We start from the raw sequence: 19276 nt of genomic DNA, 5'->3' as shown, positions 1-19276 counted from the left end.
AATGGTGTTTTCAGTCCCATTCAGTCTCCCATGCAAGGCAAGAACTTCCACACCTGGTACATGCAAAATTAGGCTGAGGACAGACATCAGATGCAATAGAAAAGAGTCTGTCCAAAGGACTGAAACTCTGCTTGGTCAGAGAGGAGGGCAAGGCTTAAGCAGAAGAAGGGAACACAGGTCAGTGGGGGGCTTACAGATCTTAGAAACAGAAGTTGGAAGTCTGAAGTGTCTTAGGCTGCCTACAGGTGGGATCAATCTGTGTTTATGTGTGTGCAGTGCACTGGGGACTCTTTCCTGACCCAGGAGACGTGGTTCGTAGAAAGACCCAAGTTTTGCACCAAGGACAGGGTAAGGAGCTTGACATCCAGCCACAGACCGTACAATGGATAAATTTCAATTAATTTCTATACTCTTTCTTGAGGAACACACTGTGCTTATAAATATAGGGACTGAAGGTGTGTTCATGTTTCACTAGAAAACATCCAGTCCAGATCACCTGGAAAGGCAGAAAAGGACTGGACTCTGTTCATGTTCATGAAGGGGGTGGTTATGGATACTAAGCTGCCAGTAAAGGCACTGCTCTGCCTATGTCAACCTGGTTTATTGTTCATGGTATCTGTGTAAGTCTCTATGTCTGTGTTGATTTGTCTGGCTCTTTAGAATGCACACATGCACAGACACACAGTTTTGTCCCTTGGGAAGCAGAGCTATACCTAACAAATAGTTCAGAGGTATCAGCTACCACAGACACTACTCACTTCTGATGTTACTTCTAAACATAAATTATCATACTTGCCAGGTAAAGTTTATCCATCTCAAGAAGTCTCATTGTATATAAGCCAAACTGAGAATTCCTTGTTATTGTTATGAAATGCAGAATGAGTTACAAATTGCCATTATTATGATAATAATATAATAACTAGTGATTCTTAAGTAAAATATTAACTCTGAGTAATAGAAGAGCTGTAGGACTGAATAGCGCTGAATTTTCATTGCTATTTGTTATCTATGCACTGAGAAAGAAAACTCCTTTAGGAAAATTATGACTAAGACCCTTTCAAGAGCTTGCATTTCATAGCAATAGCAGGTCTCACTGTCTTTCAGTCTCATAAAAATATGCAGTGTGAGTTGTGAAAAAACACGATGACAATCAGTTTTGCTAAAGCAGGCTAATATTATTGCTTCAACATTTTTTGTTGCAGTATAAGGTTGGAAAATTTCAAGCAGAAAAAAATAAATCTCATAATCTATTCAGAGAAGCCATAGACCACCATTATCCAGCTATATCACTGAGATGCCTCTATAATGCAAAATCCATAGCAGTAAGGGTGATGCCAGACTGCATTTTCCTTGAGGAACTGCATTTGTGCTACAAACACTCCTGCACATCTTTTTGAGGTTATCTTATTACCGCAGGAGATAATGGCCAACACTTCTTACCTTTCTCTTTTTTGAAATTATACTAAACAGTAAGTTGCAAACTAAAACTACTATGAAATCATTCACTTGCCAGAGATGATGATGTTCCTTGTAGCTTAATGATTTTCATGTGTTCCCTACAGTATATTTTCGTATATTATATACGTATATTATATAATGGCATTTCTGTTGGACATGAGGAACAATATGTAGTTACATGCTTTACCATTGTAATTTGAACCCCTGGGCATGGTGTTAGTAATGATATTTTCTTTATCCACTGTTCTTTTAAAGCTTTTTTCCAAAATAGTTCTTTTCCCGATTTCTTTAGGGAATCTTACTTATGGTCTCTACTAAATACTGTTAATTTAAACAACCAGACCTGATCACAAGAAAGATTAAAGAAGGAGTGCAGTAAGATTTAATATATTTTCTCTCACACTACATTTGCCCGCACTCTTGGACAAGTCTCTGAACTGCCTTTCTAGAGTATTGTTATATATGCTTAGCAGCAGGACAAAACACAGCACTAGCTGCTGAGAATAAAATCCCAGCCAAAACTAGGACAAAATGCAATACATGAACTGCCTGTTCACAGCAGTGAACAGTGAGAATTCAGAACTGGAACTTAAAATATGAATAATTTCAGGTGCAAAACTACCACAGTTTTAAAAAAAAAAAAACCTGCAAAGAAACGAAACATGTAATGTCCTTCAGTAACCCACACTGATAACAAACATGCTCAAAAAGTAGTTTGAACCGGACTATTTCATGTCATGATGTATTTGCAGTCTGAAATTCCTATACACTTTCACTGCATAACCAGTATCAAAAGAGGCCTCTTGAGTTTACAATGCTTTTGGTACAGCCACATAGCAAATAGCAGGGCTGAGGTGTAATGCACTCTGTTGACATGTGAACGATGATACAGAGCCAGAAAAATAGTTAAGAATAAAGACATAGAGTAAGAAGATAAGAAATTCATAGTAAAACCAAGAATTAGATACTTTTTTTAAAGAAAAGTGTCTTATTTCTGAAATGACAAGCTCTCATTTAGTACAGAGAAAGACAATAACGTGGAAAAACATCACTGGATCAATTAATTGTTTCTTGTACTGAAAGAGTACAAGTATTTCACTTCTTCATTGATGCCCATTTTGCTTTCTGAAATGTCCTGCTGTTCATGCTAGCTTCTTTTTCTAAAAGTATGGTGACCTTGTTTCCTTAGTAATAGATCTTTACCAATAGCAGGATCCCAATGGGTATTCTATTATCCAGTAACTAATTTGAATGTCTTTGCACAGTGGTTGCAGGCATGGTCCCTGATGACTATCTTTTCTACTCTCATCTTCACAGAATCACAGAATCGACTAGGTTGGAAAAGACCTTAGAGATCATTGAGTCCAACCTACAACCGAACTCCACTTTGTCCACTAGACCATGGCACTGAGTGCCACATCCAGTCTTATCTTAAACACCTCCATGGACGTCCCTGGGCGGCCCATTCCAGTACCCAATCAACCCTTCGTGAAGAAAAGCCTCCTAATATCCTTATTCCCTAATCTAAACCTCCCCTGGCACAGGCTGAGACTGTGTTCTCTTTATCCTGTCACGGGTTGCCTGGGAGAAGAGCCCAGCTCTCATCTGGCTCCACCCTCCCTTCAGGGAGCTGTACAGAGGGATGAGGTCCCCCTGTGCCTCCTAAACAGCCTCAGCTCCCTCAGCTGCTCCTCACAGGGCCTGAGCTCCACACCCTTCACCATCCTTGTTGACTTCTCTGGACATGCCCCAGCACCTCAATGTCCTTCCTAAACTGAGGGGCCCAGAACTAGGCACAGGATTTGAGGTGTGGCCTCACCAGTGCTGAGTACAGGGGGACAATCCCTGCCCTGCTCCTGCTGGCCACACTATTGCTGGAACAGGCCAGGATGCCATTGGCCTTCTTGGCCACCTGGGCACTGCTGGCTCATGTTCAGCTGCTGTCAGCAGTACCCTGCGGGAGACTCCTGGATTCTTTGTATCAGGGTGGACGCGAGGAACAAGACTCAGACGCTCTGTAAATGCTAAAAGCTACAGTTGCAGTTTATTATAAGGGAGTCTGCAAGGAGCTGCCCGGCACAGCCACGTGCAGATTAAAGAGATAAAAAGGGGGAGAGAAAGAGAGAAGAAGGAGGGTAAAGAGAGGAAGAGAAGAGGAAAAGAAAAGAGAAAAGAGAGGAAGAAGAGGAGAAGAGTAATGGGATAAAAGGGTATTGGGGTAAAGGGAGAGGGAGAAGAGCAAGGAGTAAAGATAGGAAGAGAAAGAGAGAAGAGAAGAGAAGAGAAGAGAAGAGAAGAGAAGAGAAGAGAAGAGAAGAGAAGAGAAGAGAAGAGAAGAGAAGAGAAGAGAAGAGAAGAGAAGAGAAGAGAAGAGAAGAGAAGAGAAGAGAAGAGAAGAGAAGAGAAGAGAAGAGAAGAGGAGGAGAGGAGAGAAGAGAAGAGAGTGACTTCCCGTTTGTAACACAATAAATCCACTTCCATTATGAATATTCTAATTCCTAAGAACCAATCTAATACAAAATACTAATTCTATAGCATTTACATACAGCCTATAGGAAATGTTACATTAGCATAGCAAGTGACATTCTAAACTCTAAGATCTAATCTTTGGGTGCGGGTCAGTCTTTTGTGTCTTTTGGTCTTGCCCTCTGGCCAAAAGCATTGTTTAATTAAGAGTGGATTAGCTTCGGTGAGCCATCCTATTGTGTTTATGGTAATTCAGTAACTAGGGCTTTCCTGTTTTACCTTCCCCAACAATTCCCAGAATCTGAGCATTCATATTTGCAAGATTCCTCAGTTTCATCTTCTCCAACATCTCCCCCGTTTTGTTTAACAATTAATACATTGGATATTGCTTTGATTAGTATTTGCAGGGTACAAATATTAAAACTAAAATTAATACTACTAGAATACACAAACTTATTTTAGAGTTAAACAGAGTTTCTTTAGCCAAGAGGCAAAGCCTTAACTTTGAACAAACTGTTCAGCTAGGTAGTAACTTTTTGTAATTTGGTCAGCCAAATTTTTTAAATTTTGCAAAATAGTTTGATAACTTTATGCAGCAAATTTGTGAAAATTTTTACATGTGTTAAATAGACAGATGATATCATAGCTTGCGGATTTGGCTAAAGCAACTCAGGCATTTATCTTAGGTTGATTTACAGATAAAGTTTTACTATGAAAACTAAAACAAAGGAAGAAAATTAACATGCATTTGAGCAAACGATAAAATTCCAATTTTTTCTTGAGGTGTTTTTGAGTTTCTAACCAAAACCGGGGGGTGCAATGCCGTTAATTCCCCCTCTGTGTTGCATAATATGTGTGCCAGGTTGCGATAACAGGGCTGAACTGGATAAGTCCGGTGGTGGATCTGGCTTTGGTGCGGTAGGCATATAGAATACTGGACAGCGGGCTGTGGAGGGGTACTGCTGAAGGGACGCTTTGGGACATAGGAGAGACGGGGACAGCGCAGATGCAGGAGGCGCTGGCGAGGTCTGCGCATGGACGGTGTTCGTGTCCAGTGTTATGTGGACAGGCATGGCGTCTGTGATTGTGGCGGGCTGCTTGCTGACGGCTCTGGTGGGGTGCTGTGGATTAGGAGGGGCTGGGAAGGACTGAGTTGCACTGGTGGGCACGGGCTGCGGAGTTGCATTCAATGGGACTAAAACGGGAGGCAAGATTGGGGCTGCAACGGGCGGCAGCAGTTGAACTGAGGCAGGATGCTGCATCAGGGCTTCCACCGGCGGACTTGGCTGCATGGTGGCGGCCGGCGGTGCCATGCGGGTCGCAGGCGGCGGAGCCGTGTGCGACGAGACCCGGGCAGGAGGCGGAGGCGGGGCGCAGGCGGGGAGGTGCATAGGGAACGTAGTTTGCACTGCTGACACGGAAGAGCAGCTGAACGGCGGCGCGGCTGCGGCCGTATCTCGGACGGAGGGTTGGGTGGGCGGCGGCTTGTCGGTGAACGCTGCCGACTGGGGGTGGGGCGCTGCCGAGCACCGGGAGTTCAGGGGGTGAGCTGCGATGGTCACCGGGCAGAACTGAGGCAGGAACTCAGTGGCTCGAGGCGGCACAGGAGGTGGGGGAGCTCCAGGCTGAGCGTCCCCCACCGCCTGCCCGAGGACTGGGCTGGCCGGAGCCTGCAGCGCTGGCGTGGGAGCGACAGGCACGTCTCGGCACTCCGGGACGGTGGTCGGCGCCGACGTTGTGCTCCGCGCATCCGTGGAGCTGCGCGCAGGCAGCGGTGCATCGGCGCGGGCCAGCTCCGACGGCGGGCTCGATCCGCGCCAGGCGGCTCCCGGGTTGGGAACGGGGAGCATCTGTGCTGCTGCCGGCAGCGCCGGTGTGGAGCCGAGCGGCGCAGCCCGGTCCGTCAGGACGCTGGACTGCACCAATGCCGTAACTGCAGGCACTATGGCATTTGCAGACTGGTGTGTCTGCAACGGGGTGGGAACAAAGGGAGCCGCCGCCACGTACGTCATGGCGGCGGCGCCGGTTATCGGGGGAGGGGCTGAGGGACTCGCGGGAGCGAGGGAGGGGGGCGGGGTCGGCGTGACGCCATCAGCGAGGGGCGGGGCGGAGGCTATGACGTTGGCGGGTGGGCGTGCAGGGGCGGAGCCAACGGGCGGGGCCATGGCAGTGACGGGCGCGGGGGCGGGGATAGCGGGGGCGGGGAGAGCGGGGGCGGGGGCAAGGGACGGGGACGGGCCAGGACCGGGGGTGGGGAAAGTGCAGATTGCGAGCGGAGGGGCGGGATTTGGGGTTACTGAGGAAGCATGAGAGACAGGAACGGTCGTAGTTACCGGGACGGGAGGGAGATTAGCAAGATTGGGTGCGGACGCGGCGGGTGGGTTTACGGGGACGGAGTTTGGGGATACGGGAGCGGAGACAGGGGGAGGAGGGGCAGGAGCAACGTGGGTCGGAAGCGTGGCGGCAGGAGTTCGGGGAAGCAGGGAGACTGGCGCTGCGGGGCCCGGGGTTACAGAAACCGCGGGGGGAGGGGCCCCGGGGGCGTGGGGGATGGTGCCCGCCGGGGCGGCGGGAGCAGCGGGAGAGGCTGCGGGGTCCGGGGAAGATGGATGGACCGGGGGAGCGGGTCCTGGGACCACGTGGGTTGGAGGCGCTGCGGCCGGGACTCGGGGGGGCAGGGGAACCGGTGCCGCGGGGACCGGGGTTGTAGAAACGGAGGGGGGAACCGCGGGGGCATGAGGGGAGGTGGCTGCTGAGGACTTGTCCACAAACAACTCAAGCAATGCGCGACATGCCGGGACTAGTTCTGCTACAGCCATATCTCGACGAGAAATGCGGTTAAAAAGTTTAACCCCTACTTTCTCCCAAAAATCTGCGGTAAAAACTACGGAACGGTCTGCATGAGGAAAATTAAGTAAAGTCCACTCCAAAAGACTTTTTAACTCTTGCTTAGGCAGGTCATGGTGATGAGAACTTAATAAATGTTTCAACTGCTTATACAGGTCTCTCTCTTGAGCGGAATGAGTCTGTCCCATTATTAACTTTTATATTAACTTTTAACTACTAACTTTTATATTAACTTTTAACTACTAACTTTTATATTAACTTTTAACTACTAACCTCGGTTTGCCGCTGATACAGTGTAAAATTTCCGGAGTCCCACGAAAGCGCTGGACAGGCGTCCTTTCTGGGTGGAAGACACTGTATTTCCGGTCCCCTCTCTGAGCACCGCTCTATGCGTCGCTGTGCAACGGCGTAGCGGACTCGGGACCTCCCTCCACTGAGTTACAGCTCACACACCGCCAGGCAGCGTGTGGCTGTACTCGGTGCCACGGCGGGGAGTGCCGCGGCGGTTCCCTCAGAGAGCTCCAGACAGCACTGACCGGCAGTAACTGTGTGCTCGAGGGCTGTCAGAAAGTCCGTGCAAAGCTTGGCTCCCCTTACTCCACGGCTTTCTCGACAGTAAGAATATTTTAAGAGCTCCAGCCCAATACGTTGCTGAACCAACGCAAAGCTGTGCTCACGGCAAGCGAGGAAAGTAGGTAAAAGTAGGTTTAATAGTTACCGTCCAGGAAAAAATGTCCCGCAACCAAAAACGGGTGAGCTGGTTCTTTAAATGACGTTGGGCGCCACTCTGCGGGAGACTCCTGGATTCTTTGTATCAGGGTGGACGCGAGGAACAAGACTCAGACGCTCTGTAAATGCTAAAAGCTACAGTTGCAGTTTATTATAAGGGAGTCTGCAAGGAGCTGCCCGGCACAGCCACGTGCAGATTAAAGAGATAAAAAGGGGGAGAGAAAGAGAGAAGAAGGAGGGTAAAGAGAGGAAGAGAAGAGAGTGACTTCCCGTTTGTAACACAATAAATCCACTTCCATTATGAATATTCTAATTCCTAAGAACCAATCTAATACAAAATACTAATTCTATAGCATTTACATACAGCCTATAGGAAATGTTACATTAGCATAGCAAGTGACATTCTAAACTCTAAGATCTAATCTTTGGGTGCGGGTCAGTCTTTTGTGTCTTTTGGTCTTGCCCTCTGGCCAAAAGCATTGTTTAATTAAGAGTGGATTAGCTTCGGTGAGCCATCCTATTGTGTTTATGGTAATTCAGTAACTAGGGCTTTCCTGTTTTACCTTCCCCAACAATTCCCAGAATCTGAGCATTCATATTTGCAAGATTCCTCAGTTTCATCTTCTCCAACAGTACCCCAAGGCCCCTTTCTGCCTGGCCATTGTCCAACCACTCTGTCCCCAGCCTGGAGCTCTGCCTGGGGCTGTTGTGGCCAAAGTGCAAGACCTGGCACTTGTTCCCATTAAACCTCATACTGCTGGATGTGGCCCGTCAATCCAGCCTGTCCAGGTCCTTCTGCAGAGCCCTACTGTACTCCAGCAGATCAACACTCTTCTCCATCTGTCATCTGAAAATTTGTTAGTGGTGGACCTTAACAACTCAGCAGCTATGATACTGCAGCCTTTATTATTACAGAGAAGATGTGATACCTTGTAATATTATCAAGGGGGGAATATCTTTAGACTAAAACAGAGTAGGTCTAGATTAGATGTTAGGAAGAAATTCTTTACTGTGAGGGTGGTAAGGCACTGGAACAGTTTGTCCAGAGAAGCTGTGAATGTCCCATTCCTGGAAGTATGCAAGGCCAGGATGGATGCGCCTTTGAGCAACCTGGTCTAGTGGAAGTGGGGACGGACTAGATGCCAAGCCATTTTTAAATGGCTCCAACTCAAGCCACTTTATGATTCTATGAATGTGATTAAAACTTTCAACATTTCACATTTCCTCTTATCTAAATAGTAATAAATATTAAAATTTTAAAATACATATATCTTACATTCCTAGCAAAAGGGAATTACATTAGGGAAGCAGAATAGGTACTTGTTGTAATCTCACAATTTAAGTAATTTAGTATTTCCTACTTTTACTAATCCTGTTTCCAGAATGGAAATCTTGGCAACAAGATAGACAAGGATGTGGGCGTTGGGGTTTATGAGGTGCAGGAAAAAGAGCAGGTAGGGAGTCAGGTGCTGCAGAGTGATTTCAGCCAACTATAGATTCTCTTTGGGGATATAAACCAAAGTGAAAGCAAATGCCAACACTGAAAAACAGGCTACCATTACCCAGGGAATGGGTCTCTGGGGGGCAGCTGGACAAGCTACCTCCAGAGTGTCTTGGAATGGCATTGACTCAGCTGAGGAAGTTGCAGGGAGGACAGGCACACCAAGGATGACCGAAGCAGTTGTCACTGGGAGGGCACTTGCCTGGGATAGAACGGGGAGACCTCATGCTAAAGGTTCCCCCTAGGGTGACTACATCTATTGACGGGATAGGTTTGGCAGGAGTGCTGGGGTCCCATGGCCCTGAGGGTCCCACCAAGCTCCATTCCCCCAAAAGTGGGGATTGTCAAAGGCCTGGGGCTCCTGCAAAGCTCAGGAGCCACCTCTCTGGTCCCAAAGAGGGGTATCCCAGAGAGAGGGATGAGGTGTCACAGACCTGAGGGTCCTGATGAGCCCAGCTACCCCCCTCAGAAGATGAGTCATTATCCTCCCTGGTTGTCCCATTGGAGAGAGGGTGTCACCACACCACAGTCTGAGGCAATGGGGGTGTATCATTGTCCCCAAAGTCCCACCAAACCCAGCATCCACAGAAAGACAGTTCTCATGGAGTGGGGTATCCAGGGCCATGCTGCTGCCATTCCACCACACAAGGGCAGCAGTCAGTGGGCCAACACTTGTCTGTGCCCGAGCCACCATCTCCTGAAAGTGTCTCCAGGTCTGTAGGGAAGTAATCACCCCAGCCCTCTCCTAGGCCAACTGGTCTCCCTTTTCCCAAGCCAACTCACAGCTTGGTGTCTACCTTACAGCCCCAGCTCAGGGAGCACCCACTCCCAGCAGCCAGCATTTTGTTGTAGTACAGGTCAGGATCCAGACTTGTTTTCTCTCCAGAAGGAATTATACTGACCGTGTAAAAAAACAATCACAATAAACAAGACAAAACCAAGATGCATTCCCACTGAGGAAACAATTCGCACCCTCCAAGCTTCAGGGCTAGGATGAAGTCCCTCCTGTCCCCTGAGGTCAGCCCTAGTGGAAGGCTAAACACTTCCCCTCAAAACCTCAGAAGTCCTTGAGGTGGCGGTAAACATCCAACCTGCTGAGCTTGCCCTCAGAGGTGAAGCTCTTGAAATGGAACTTGTACAGCTCCTTCTTGAAGTCCATGTGGTCCCTGGGGCCATAAACTTGGGGTCTGCAGTGTCTAGACCAGCCAGCATCTGACCCAGCCAGCATCTGCAGCACAACCCTCAGCCCCGACCCATCTGGGGCAGCTGTCGCTTTCCACTGCGGAGGGGGAGCTGTGAGGTCTTTTCGTAATGGATGGTCAGAAATGAAATTTAGCCAAACGACGCAAACATTGTATCTGTGAACTGTTTATTAGAACGAGAAGGGAGTTGCCCAAACAAAAGAGGGATGACAGAAACGGAGGAAGGAAAATGGAGGAGGAGTGAGAGAGAGGCAGGGGGAGAGAGAGAAGGCAGAGAGGGAAAGAGGGCGTTGCGACCAGCGAGTCCGACAAGCTCTGGTACTCGGCGTCCAGGCGGCGGCGGTGTGCCGGCTGGCTGCCGGAGCACGGCCGGGCCGGAACAGCAGCTCTCGGGGAGCTGCATCCCTGAGGCAGCGATGGATGCAGGGGCCAAGGCAGGGACGCACAGACGAAGCAGGCAGGGCATTGGTCAGGGACACAGGACGGCAGAACGGACGCGGGGGCGAGCAAGAACCGGGGAGGGCAGAAGAGCCAAAAGGCAGGCTGGGGCCAGAGGAAAATGCATAGCACTCAAAAAGCCCTGACTCAAAAGCAAGTTTCAAAAAGCAACTCTTGAAAAACCAAGCCGTGAAAGCACAGCCTCAAAAGAGCCCCAAACCAAAACTCCACACTCAAGCAAGTTTCAAGAAAGCCCCTGGCGCTTGTTTTGCAGCTACTGTTTATGCTCCTGGCCCCTACAAACCTGCCTGCTGGCAGGAGACCATTGGCCCAGTCCAACCTTTCATCATCAGACTGGAGAAGCCCCTCTGGGGAGTTCAGTGTGTCTCCTACTGCCTGTCGCATGTGAGATGCTGCCAGGCGAAGTCCTCCCAGAGATAAGGCTTCTTCTAGTTGCCTCCTGCCGGTGCAATCCTTCTCCCATGTGCCTCTGACATCCATTGTTGAGGCCTAACAAAACTAAATTGTGCTCACAGCACCCATGGTGTTTTACTTTGTCTTCTGTCTTTTGATTAACAGGCAACAGCTGTCAATATGTGTATTTGCCTTTCTATCTGTTCATTCAGAACCTCTGTGGTCTTTGTTCTGGATTAGGACTTCATTAGTGTAACTGTGCAACTAATAGCTTCAGCAGTAAGTGGAGTGAATTTACACTCTAGTTTGCATTATAGGCCTTAATTTTTAGTAGTTTTAAAAATATTAAACTTTTTGTTCTGGAAAGTTATTTGTTTTGTGTTCTTGGACTGTGTACACAGACTAGGGATCCCCAAATGCTCTCTATTCTTCTTGTCAGAAATGTCTTGAAACCCCACAGATAAGACGTTCATTCCTACTCAAATTCTGCTCCTCCATGGTATGGCAGTGGCTTATTGCCCTCCAATTTGTATCCAGTTCTAGCAAAGGTGACCATGAGCTATTTTCCTTATTGAGATTTCTTTAGGCTAAGCAGTGAGATGGATATTTCCTCCAGTGTTCTTCTTGGACACAAACTTCCAATGCACAAATTTCAATATGCCTTCAAATTCTCAGAAGCTGACTTTGCAATTTGTAATAACATTATTTTAGTGTAGCGGATGGACATAACCAAATGTTTATAGTAAAATACATAGAATGTCCAGCAGAGCTTACATTATGACTTGCCTCATATGTTACCCTTAAACTTTACTTGCTGTACAGTTTCATCCCCTTACAAAGCCATTAAGAAGTGTGGTTAGACATGGTTTTCTGTTCCTACTCTGTTAGTTGTAAGTGAATATTTATCCATTATTTTTCTAATCATAATGCTGACAAATAAATGTAATAACAGATGTATAAATAAAGACAGTTAACTAAATTACAGTAAGGTATCAAAGGTGCAATTACAAAAAGTTCACATAAACTGAAGCAAAAGTGCCAACAGAAATAAGATCTAAGCAGTCCACTGGCTGATACTACTGAATAAAAAAAAAACAACCACTATTTCAACAGAATTATTTGAAATATTGATCAAGATGCTAAACAGCATTGATTTAAAGCTAATGAACATTTGGAATTCCAAACTGGAGTTCCAAATGTGCTCTTCAGAAACAAAACCTGTTGTTGTGATTTTTACATTTCAGGGAAAAAAAGACAATGCAGTTATGCTTTATTTTCAAGTGGGACAGTCAAATTTTGGGGAAAGACTATAATCCTTTTGTCATCAGGAACACAACAACATAGTTATATTTCTTCTATCAGCTGGATTCCACGGCACTTTTATTAATGTCATGCACACATGGCAGTGAAAACACTAAGCAGTCCAACAATTTAAAGAGTCATATTTAATAAATGATTTATAAATGGTTTACAGGTTGAGGGTGAGAATTCACCTTTTTGAGCCTTGTAGCATTTTGGCCACTAACCTCAAGTAGAGCCAAAATGTCACTGAGACCATTCAAACACAGTTCTCTGCTGTAAGTCTGCTCATGACAAATGGACCTGCAGCAGACAGGTCAGCAACAGACTGTTCGATAAGTAGGATACACATCAGCTTCTCTGGCACTTAAGGATGTTTCTTCATGTTGCTCTTATCCCTGCTGGCAAAATGTCTAAACTAAGAAGCCTTGCCTGTTACAGACGTTCAGGTGTGAGTTTTGCTTCTCCTCCTTTATAGTGTGGTGTGCAGATATGTCTCTGCTTCTTCCTTTGCAAGCCTGACAAGCTCCTCCTGACCTCCCTTGTCTTTCTGTCTTGTTGCTCATCCAACTTACGTCTCTTTTTTCCAGGGAGAACACATGACCACACATCAGCTCGGCCACTGGAAATGTCCTGCAAAAAGATTACCAAAGAGTCAAGTCCTTTATCTACAAGCATTTACTGCCTACTTTTTGATTCTTGCTTCTGGGAGGAAGAAAACCTGAAACAGGGTATATTTTACACTAGCTAGTTTGGGGGTTGTAAACATGTTAATTCAAATACAGAATATAGATTATATGATGTTTCCAGGGCACCACTGTGACTGCTCCATTAAAAAAAAAAATTACCTGAATGTTTTATGTTCTTAGATATTTGGGTTTTCTAAACTTGGCAAGTTTGGCAACAGTTTTCTGACCACACCAATTGTTTTTTGAAATCTCTCACTAGTATTTTAATTTTTTAAACTAGATTTTCAGCTTTTTGTAAAGAAATCAATGGAACTGCAACAGTTAATGGCACCAAAGAACAATCCCTTTCTTTTAAAATAGACTAACGTCTCACTGTTTTTCTTCCTTCCCTCTGCATTTTAGCAGAAGTCTCTTAAGATTGTACAGTATGCCTTTACAGGACTTCAGTGTGCTGGAATTATGCTGTTAGGGATGGAGAAAACATTCTATTCATTATCCTATCCATCCATGTCTGTCCATCCATCCATCCATCCATCCATCCATCCATCCATCCATCCCTTGGGTCATTCACATACTTTTAGATCTCCAGTTATGAGTTTGAGGGTACACTATTACTCAGAAGTGATTGACCTTTAAGAAGCTTTAAAAAAAGTAATTTAAATCAGCCAGCAAAACTTGAATTTGGTACTTGAATGGTACATTGTGCTTCTGCTTCTTGGTACTTCACAGATGGTGGCAAACACTTCTTTGCCACACAGATGCCATGCTGGTGACTTAGCAGCAGTATAAACACATCACAATATGCAGTGAGAAGAACTATGTGGGATCTCATTAGGCAGAACAAGAAGCAGGGACATTGCATCATCCCTTAAGGCCCCCAGGGGCTCACAGGTCAAAGTGAACTCTGCTCGCTCTGCTGTGTTACAGGGACTTGGGTGAATGAAAGACACTGTCACAGCATTGACAGTGACATCAGCTTCAGGAGAAGAGGCACAACATGCTTAGTAGGCAGTGAGGCAGAGCAGAACTTTTGATGGATGGCTGCAGTCCTAGACCCAGTATAGGGCCACCAGTGTCTCTTTAAATTTATTTCCAATTCAATTAAGCATTTCTTCTTGTCTGTATCTGATTTGCCTCAATTTTTAGAAGATGCTTTCCTTCCCAGGCTTCTGGTATTTTTGGAGTCTAGCCATTTTATTTTCCCCACTTCTAGCACTGGCTGTGCTCACTCTGTTGTGGCTATTGTCATGTTATGATGTTTCTGCCCCCTGAGCAGACAGCTAGGATACTGCCTGTGGCTGTAAGTGGTCCCCTGCACAGTGCAATTCCAAGATTCATTGATGACTTTACACGTAAAATCTCCTGGTAGACTGGTGGTTTTTATTTTTAAACATGCTTCAACTGTACTTGCCAGTTGCTGCTCCCACTTGCAGCACAAAGTAAGATGATATGTATTTGGTGAGATGACAGTATGCAGCATTTGTCATTTTGCATTTTCCTTTAGACATCTGTCTTCTGTGTGCTTTTTAAAAGATTGAGAAACCCTACTACTCCCTTTCTCTCCACCTTAGAAGATATTACCTGCATTAAGTACAATTAAGGTCTGAATGACTCCCCCAAAAGAGGAACGTGTCTTTAAGAACGTAGTTTAAATGCTTTGTCATGTCAGAGGCACATTAGCTGTGGTTCATGATAATTTCATTAATTCATCTTCTTCATGCAGGGGTTTGCCATGGCTACTCCAGGTAAAATGTAGAAAGACAGGTCATAAGTTTTTCATTTACGTCCACTATGAGGTCATCGGGGGGAAAAAACCCCAAAACAAGTAACTTACAACCTATGAACTGTGCATTGCAACAATCAGACTTCTAAATCTTTATTTAAAGGACCTCATATGTGTGATTCAGGGGAGCTAGGTCCAGAAAGCAGTGTTATGGTGTTCTAATATGAACCCCAGAATTACAAAAGCCATAGATAGAACCTTCTTTCATAGTACTGCCCTAAACACATTAAGTTTTACATAAGTTGTTCCAGCTTTTCTTTCCATGTACGGCACAGTAACTGTGAGATCTGAAGGACCCATGGTATCCTTAGGTAGCACCAGGACTCAGTGATTTGCAATAGTCACCTTGTGGAAGGACACCTCAGGCTGTGAATTAGGTGCCTGTTCGGCCTCTGTACTTAAATCTCTAAAAAACCCTCACAAGTTTGAGGTGCTATGTCTTATTTCACTTAGTTTCATTTGCTTCTTACTATTATAAAATGTTCTTAGAGGAGAGAGATGACAACACAGACTGAAGATTTGAGTAGGAACTGTCTACCCATGTGGAGCAGAGAGCAATGAGGCAGTGCTGGCCACAGCCAGTCTGTACATATTGCAGAGAAGCAGCTTTCTTCATTATCTGAACCCTACACAGCCTTTTGCATAAGCTTTACAAAAACTCTAGGCTCTGAGCTCATTCCCATTCCAAAGTTAGGAAGATTTTCTGGATTACCTCATCTGATTCCCCTTGTTGTGCTAAAGCAGGGCACCAATGGCACATCAGTCTCTGCTCAGCTGCACAGTCAGTATCCTGCCCATCCTCAGCCATCCCAGCAGTGGCCCAGGTAACTTTGATACTGTTTGTGATGCCCTGGGCTGGGGAACTTTTCTTTGGGTGAAAGGTGAAAAAGGTCTTTCAGATATCTAAGGCAGGCCTCATGTTAGCACATCTTAGTGTTATCAGAAAAGCACTATGGCCAAGAGCTATGTAATGTGAGTGATGTGAAATAAGACCAGAAGCTAATTTCAAACACAATAAACAAAAAAGAGAAAAAGCCTTTCTCCTTTCCATTCTTCTCTGTGTTGTATTTGGTTTCCCACAGCTGAAAACATATGATGCAAAAAGCAGAACTGCTGCAGTATTTTCTTTTGATTGGCCTCTTCGTTTTCAAAGCACGCTGAACCTGTGTTTTGGGCAAATTTTTTTTTTTTTAATAATTATTACAAAGATTCTAAACATACCGAAAGATGCATGTTGCACCTTTTATCTAAGGACAATTTGGCATGCACATTAGTTGTAAGTCTTTGCTGGCAGTCTACAGGCACAGTGAAACATGTGCGAACCACGTCATTCATTCCAGATAATACGAGCAGGAGCTGTCAGTTATGCAATGAGCGGTATCTAGATATTCAGAAGTGGATATTGATATTGTGTATTTATATATAGGCAGCACAGTTGTAGTCACCTGTAATTACATCCCCTGTGTTTACTGGCAGCAGATCTACCTTCCTGAAGAACAACTCCTTTCTAACACCGTGTGAACCCCCAGCAAGGGCCGGTGTCTCGCTCCCCCCAGGGCAGTGTCAATTTTCTAAGTGCGTGCCACCCCCAGGCCGACCCGCCCGTCTCACCGGTCCTTCCGACCTCGCCGAGGCACATGGGCGACTGCAGCAAGTCCTCTCCCAGTAATGTACTGCAAGTCGTCGGGCAGGCGGCTGGTCACCTCCAGGCCAGCGTCCAGCTTCTCCTTGTTGGCCTTGGTCAGTCTCCTGATCTTTACGAGGAGGTCGGGGCGGTCGAAGCGAAAATGCGGGTTCCAGAAGTGGTGCAGGGGCCCATCAGCGTAGCTGGTATCGCCCCCCGCCGCGGGCGGCCTTCTGGGCCCGACCACGCTGCTGGTCGGACTCACCGTCAGCTTGTGGAAGCCATATAGGTTGAGCTGGCGGACTATGCTGCCGAAGTTCTTGGTTTTGAAGAGCTCCTCTTCCCCGGCGGCGCTGGGCCCCACGCCCAGCAGCTCCTTCTCGAAGAGCCTCTGGTCGATGAATAGCCCTTCGCCGCGGGCGTCCCAGCGCACCGAGTCGACCCACGGGCTGTTGACCAGCAGCCACAGCTTCATGGGGAAGGTGCAGGGCCGGGGGATGGCGGGGCGGGAGCGGGGCCAGAGGGCGGCGGCGGAGGGGCGGAAACCAGCCGGCAGCGGCGGCTTCGCCATCGCGCCGGGCGGCAACTGTCGCGACACGCGGCGGCGCGCGCACAACGCCCGGCACCGACAACGGCCGCCGGGCACCGGCACGCGCCCGACGCACGACGCGCGGCTCGCGCCCGCGCCAGCCCGGCCCCGCGGGGCCCCCCGGCCTCGCGTCCCGGACCGCGCCACACTGCGCCAGCGCCGCCCGTGCCCTCAGAGCCCCCGCTCCCCTCAGAGCCCCCGCTCCCCTCAGGGCCCTCCGCTCCCCTCAGGGCCCTCCGCTCCCCTCAGAGCCTTCCGCTCCCCTCAGGGCCCTCCGCTCCCCTCAGGGGCTTGCCTCCGCTCCCTTCAGGGCCCTCCGCTCCCCTCAGAGCCTTCCGCTCCCCTCAGGGCCCTCCGCTCCCCTCAGAGCCCCCGCTCCCCTCAGGGCCCTCCGCTCCCCTCAGAGCCCCCGCTCCCCTCAGGGCCCTCCGCTCCCCTCAGAGCCTTCCGCTCCCCTCAGGGCCCTCCGCTCCCCTCAGAGCCTTCCGCTCCCCTCAGGGCCCTCCACTCCCCTCAGAGCCTTCCGCTCCCCTCAGGGCCCTCCACTCCCCTCAGAGCCTTCCGCTCCCCTCAGGGCCCTCCTCTCCCTTCAGGGCCCTCCGCTCCCCTCAGGACCCTCCGCTCCCCTCAGGGCCTTCTGCTCCCCTCAGAGCCTTCCACTCCCCTCAGGGCCCTCCGCTCCCCTCAGAGCCTTCCGCTCCCCTCAGGGCCCTCCTCTCCCTTCAGGGCCCTCCGCTCCCCTCAGGGCCTTCCGCTCCCCTCAGGGCCCCCAGCCCAGACCCGCTGCCCTCAGCGGCACTGAGAGGTGGAATGCAACTCTCTAACACTGTAATTTCAATGTTAGAGAGCAGGCGTTACTTTATTTCAGTGCTGGGTGCACACTCCCAGAATGCTCGTCCCCGCTCTTAGAACTTACATATACAAAGCTGTACATTCGTATACAATTTGGGGAATGTCTTAAGAGGGTCTCCGGTAGTTATTTGGGGGATGGCCCTCACCTCACCTTATCCTTTCATGGCCACAAGTTCACCACCGGACATTGGCTCACAGCCTGCTGTGTAGGTTGAGCAACTTCTCTCCTTGGTGAAAAAATTTTTTATGGTTTATGAAACTTTAAACAATGGGTCTCAGTTTCTCATCACGACTGAGATACTACAAACAATACACTTTTCGAGTATTTATGTCATCAGTTTCCTCATGTCTCCTCAGTGTCTCCAGACCACACCCTAATGTCCCTAGTCCTCTGCCATCCCCCTCAGCCCCACCACTCCCTCAGCTGCCTGTCCCTTCCCATCTGACATCCCTGAGGAGGACAGTGCTGCCATTGCTCCTGTGAGTAACCCAGCTGAGGGGGTAACACAGGGTGGGTGGGAGGGCCGGGCAGGAAGGGGTTCAGAGCTGACGGGACATGGAAAACAGCCCAACAATGCTGGTGAGAGGGCATTCCTGCCTGGCTGTGGGCCGTGGGCACGACAGACTGGATGTGCTCACTCTGGAGAGGTGCTGGGCTCTGCCTGGATCAATGGTAGCACAGACCATCAACCACTCCTCAGGCTCAAAGGTCACCTATGCCATGTGCATCAGAGCATCGCTGCTGCCTTGTGAGCCCATAATGAGCAGTGCAGGTCAGTGACTGCAGATCTTCAGTAGGAGCAGGAAAAAAAACCAATGAGGAATGTTCCATGGCAGAACAAAGGGAATAGGTGTGATGTAGTCAGCCTAAAATGGGGTAAAGGACTTTTGCAAAAGCCTCAAAGACTCTTGACTCTTGCTCTTGACTCAGAATGTGAAAGGGAAGTGGTGAAACACACACCAGAAGCTGCTTGCAATGTCCTGGGCACAGTTACATTAATAAAATACAGTGCAATTGCTGGAACATGATATGGATGGCTAATTGCCACTGTTACCATGTGGTATCTATATGGATTCTTCCATGTAGTACTGCATATTTATCTATCAAAAACTACTCAGGACAATTATGAAATGCTGAAGAAAGGCTCAAAGACTCACATTTTAATGCAATTGCTGTGGGTTGATAATCAGAATCTGTTTTTATAAGGACCAGAAGGTCCTCAAATGGTTTTCTGTTGTAGTAGTTTTTTGGGGTTTTTTTCCCATGCATGCATGCTGACTAATTTGGGGGTTGAAGGTAAATTCCTTCTATAATATGGGATATGAAGGAGACTGGTTTTCAGGCAGCAGTACATCAGGGAGAGATGCTCAGTCATTATTTGTCA

At 47.8% G+C, this 19276-nt stretch overlaps 1 protein-coding gene across 1 annotated transcript; it reads right to left on the bottom strand.

Annotated features, from left to right (window-relative positions):
* Positions 1-10357: 10357 nt before the first annotated feature.
* On the bottom strand, positions 10358-17144 carry LOC130265656 (heat shock factor protein 5-like). The gene is made up of 2 exons (XM_056514909.1): positions 16438-17144; positions 10358-12987 (listed from the first exon to the last, which is right to left on the bottom strand). The coding sequence occupies exons 1-2, from the start codon at positions 17019-17021 to the stop codon at positions 12768-12770; spliced, it is 804 nt and encodes a 267-aa protein (XP_056370884.1). The 5' UTR covers positions 17022-17144; the 3' UTR covers positions 10358-12767.
* Positions 17145-19276: the final 2132 nt, after the last annotated feature.

This window comes from Oenanthe melanoleuca, chromosome Z, assembly GCF_029582105.1.
Source record: "Oenanthe melanoleuca isolate GR-GAL-2019-014 chromosome Z, OMel1.0, whole genome shotgun sequence".
Lineage (NCBI taxonomy): Eukaryota > Metazoa > Chordata > Aves > Passeriformes > Muscicapidae > Oenanthe > Oenanthe melanoleuca.
This window is presented reverse-complemented; position numbering and strand designations above follow the sequence as displayed.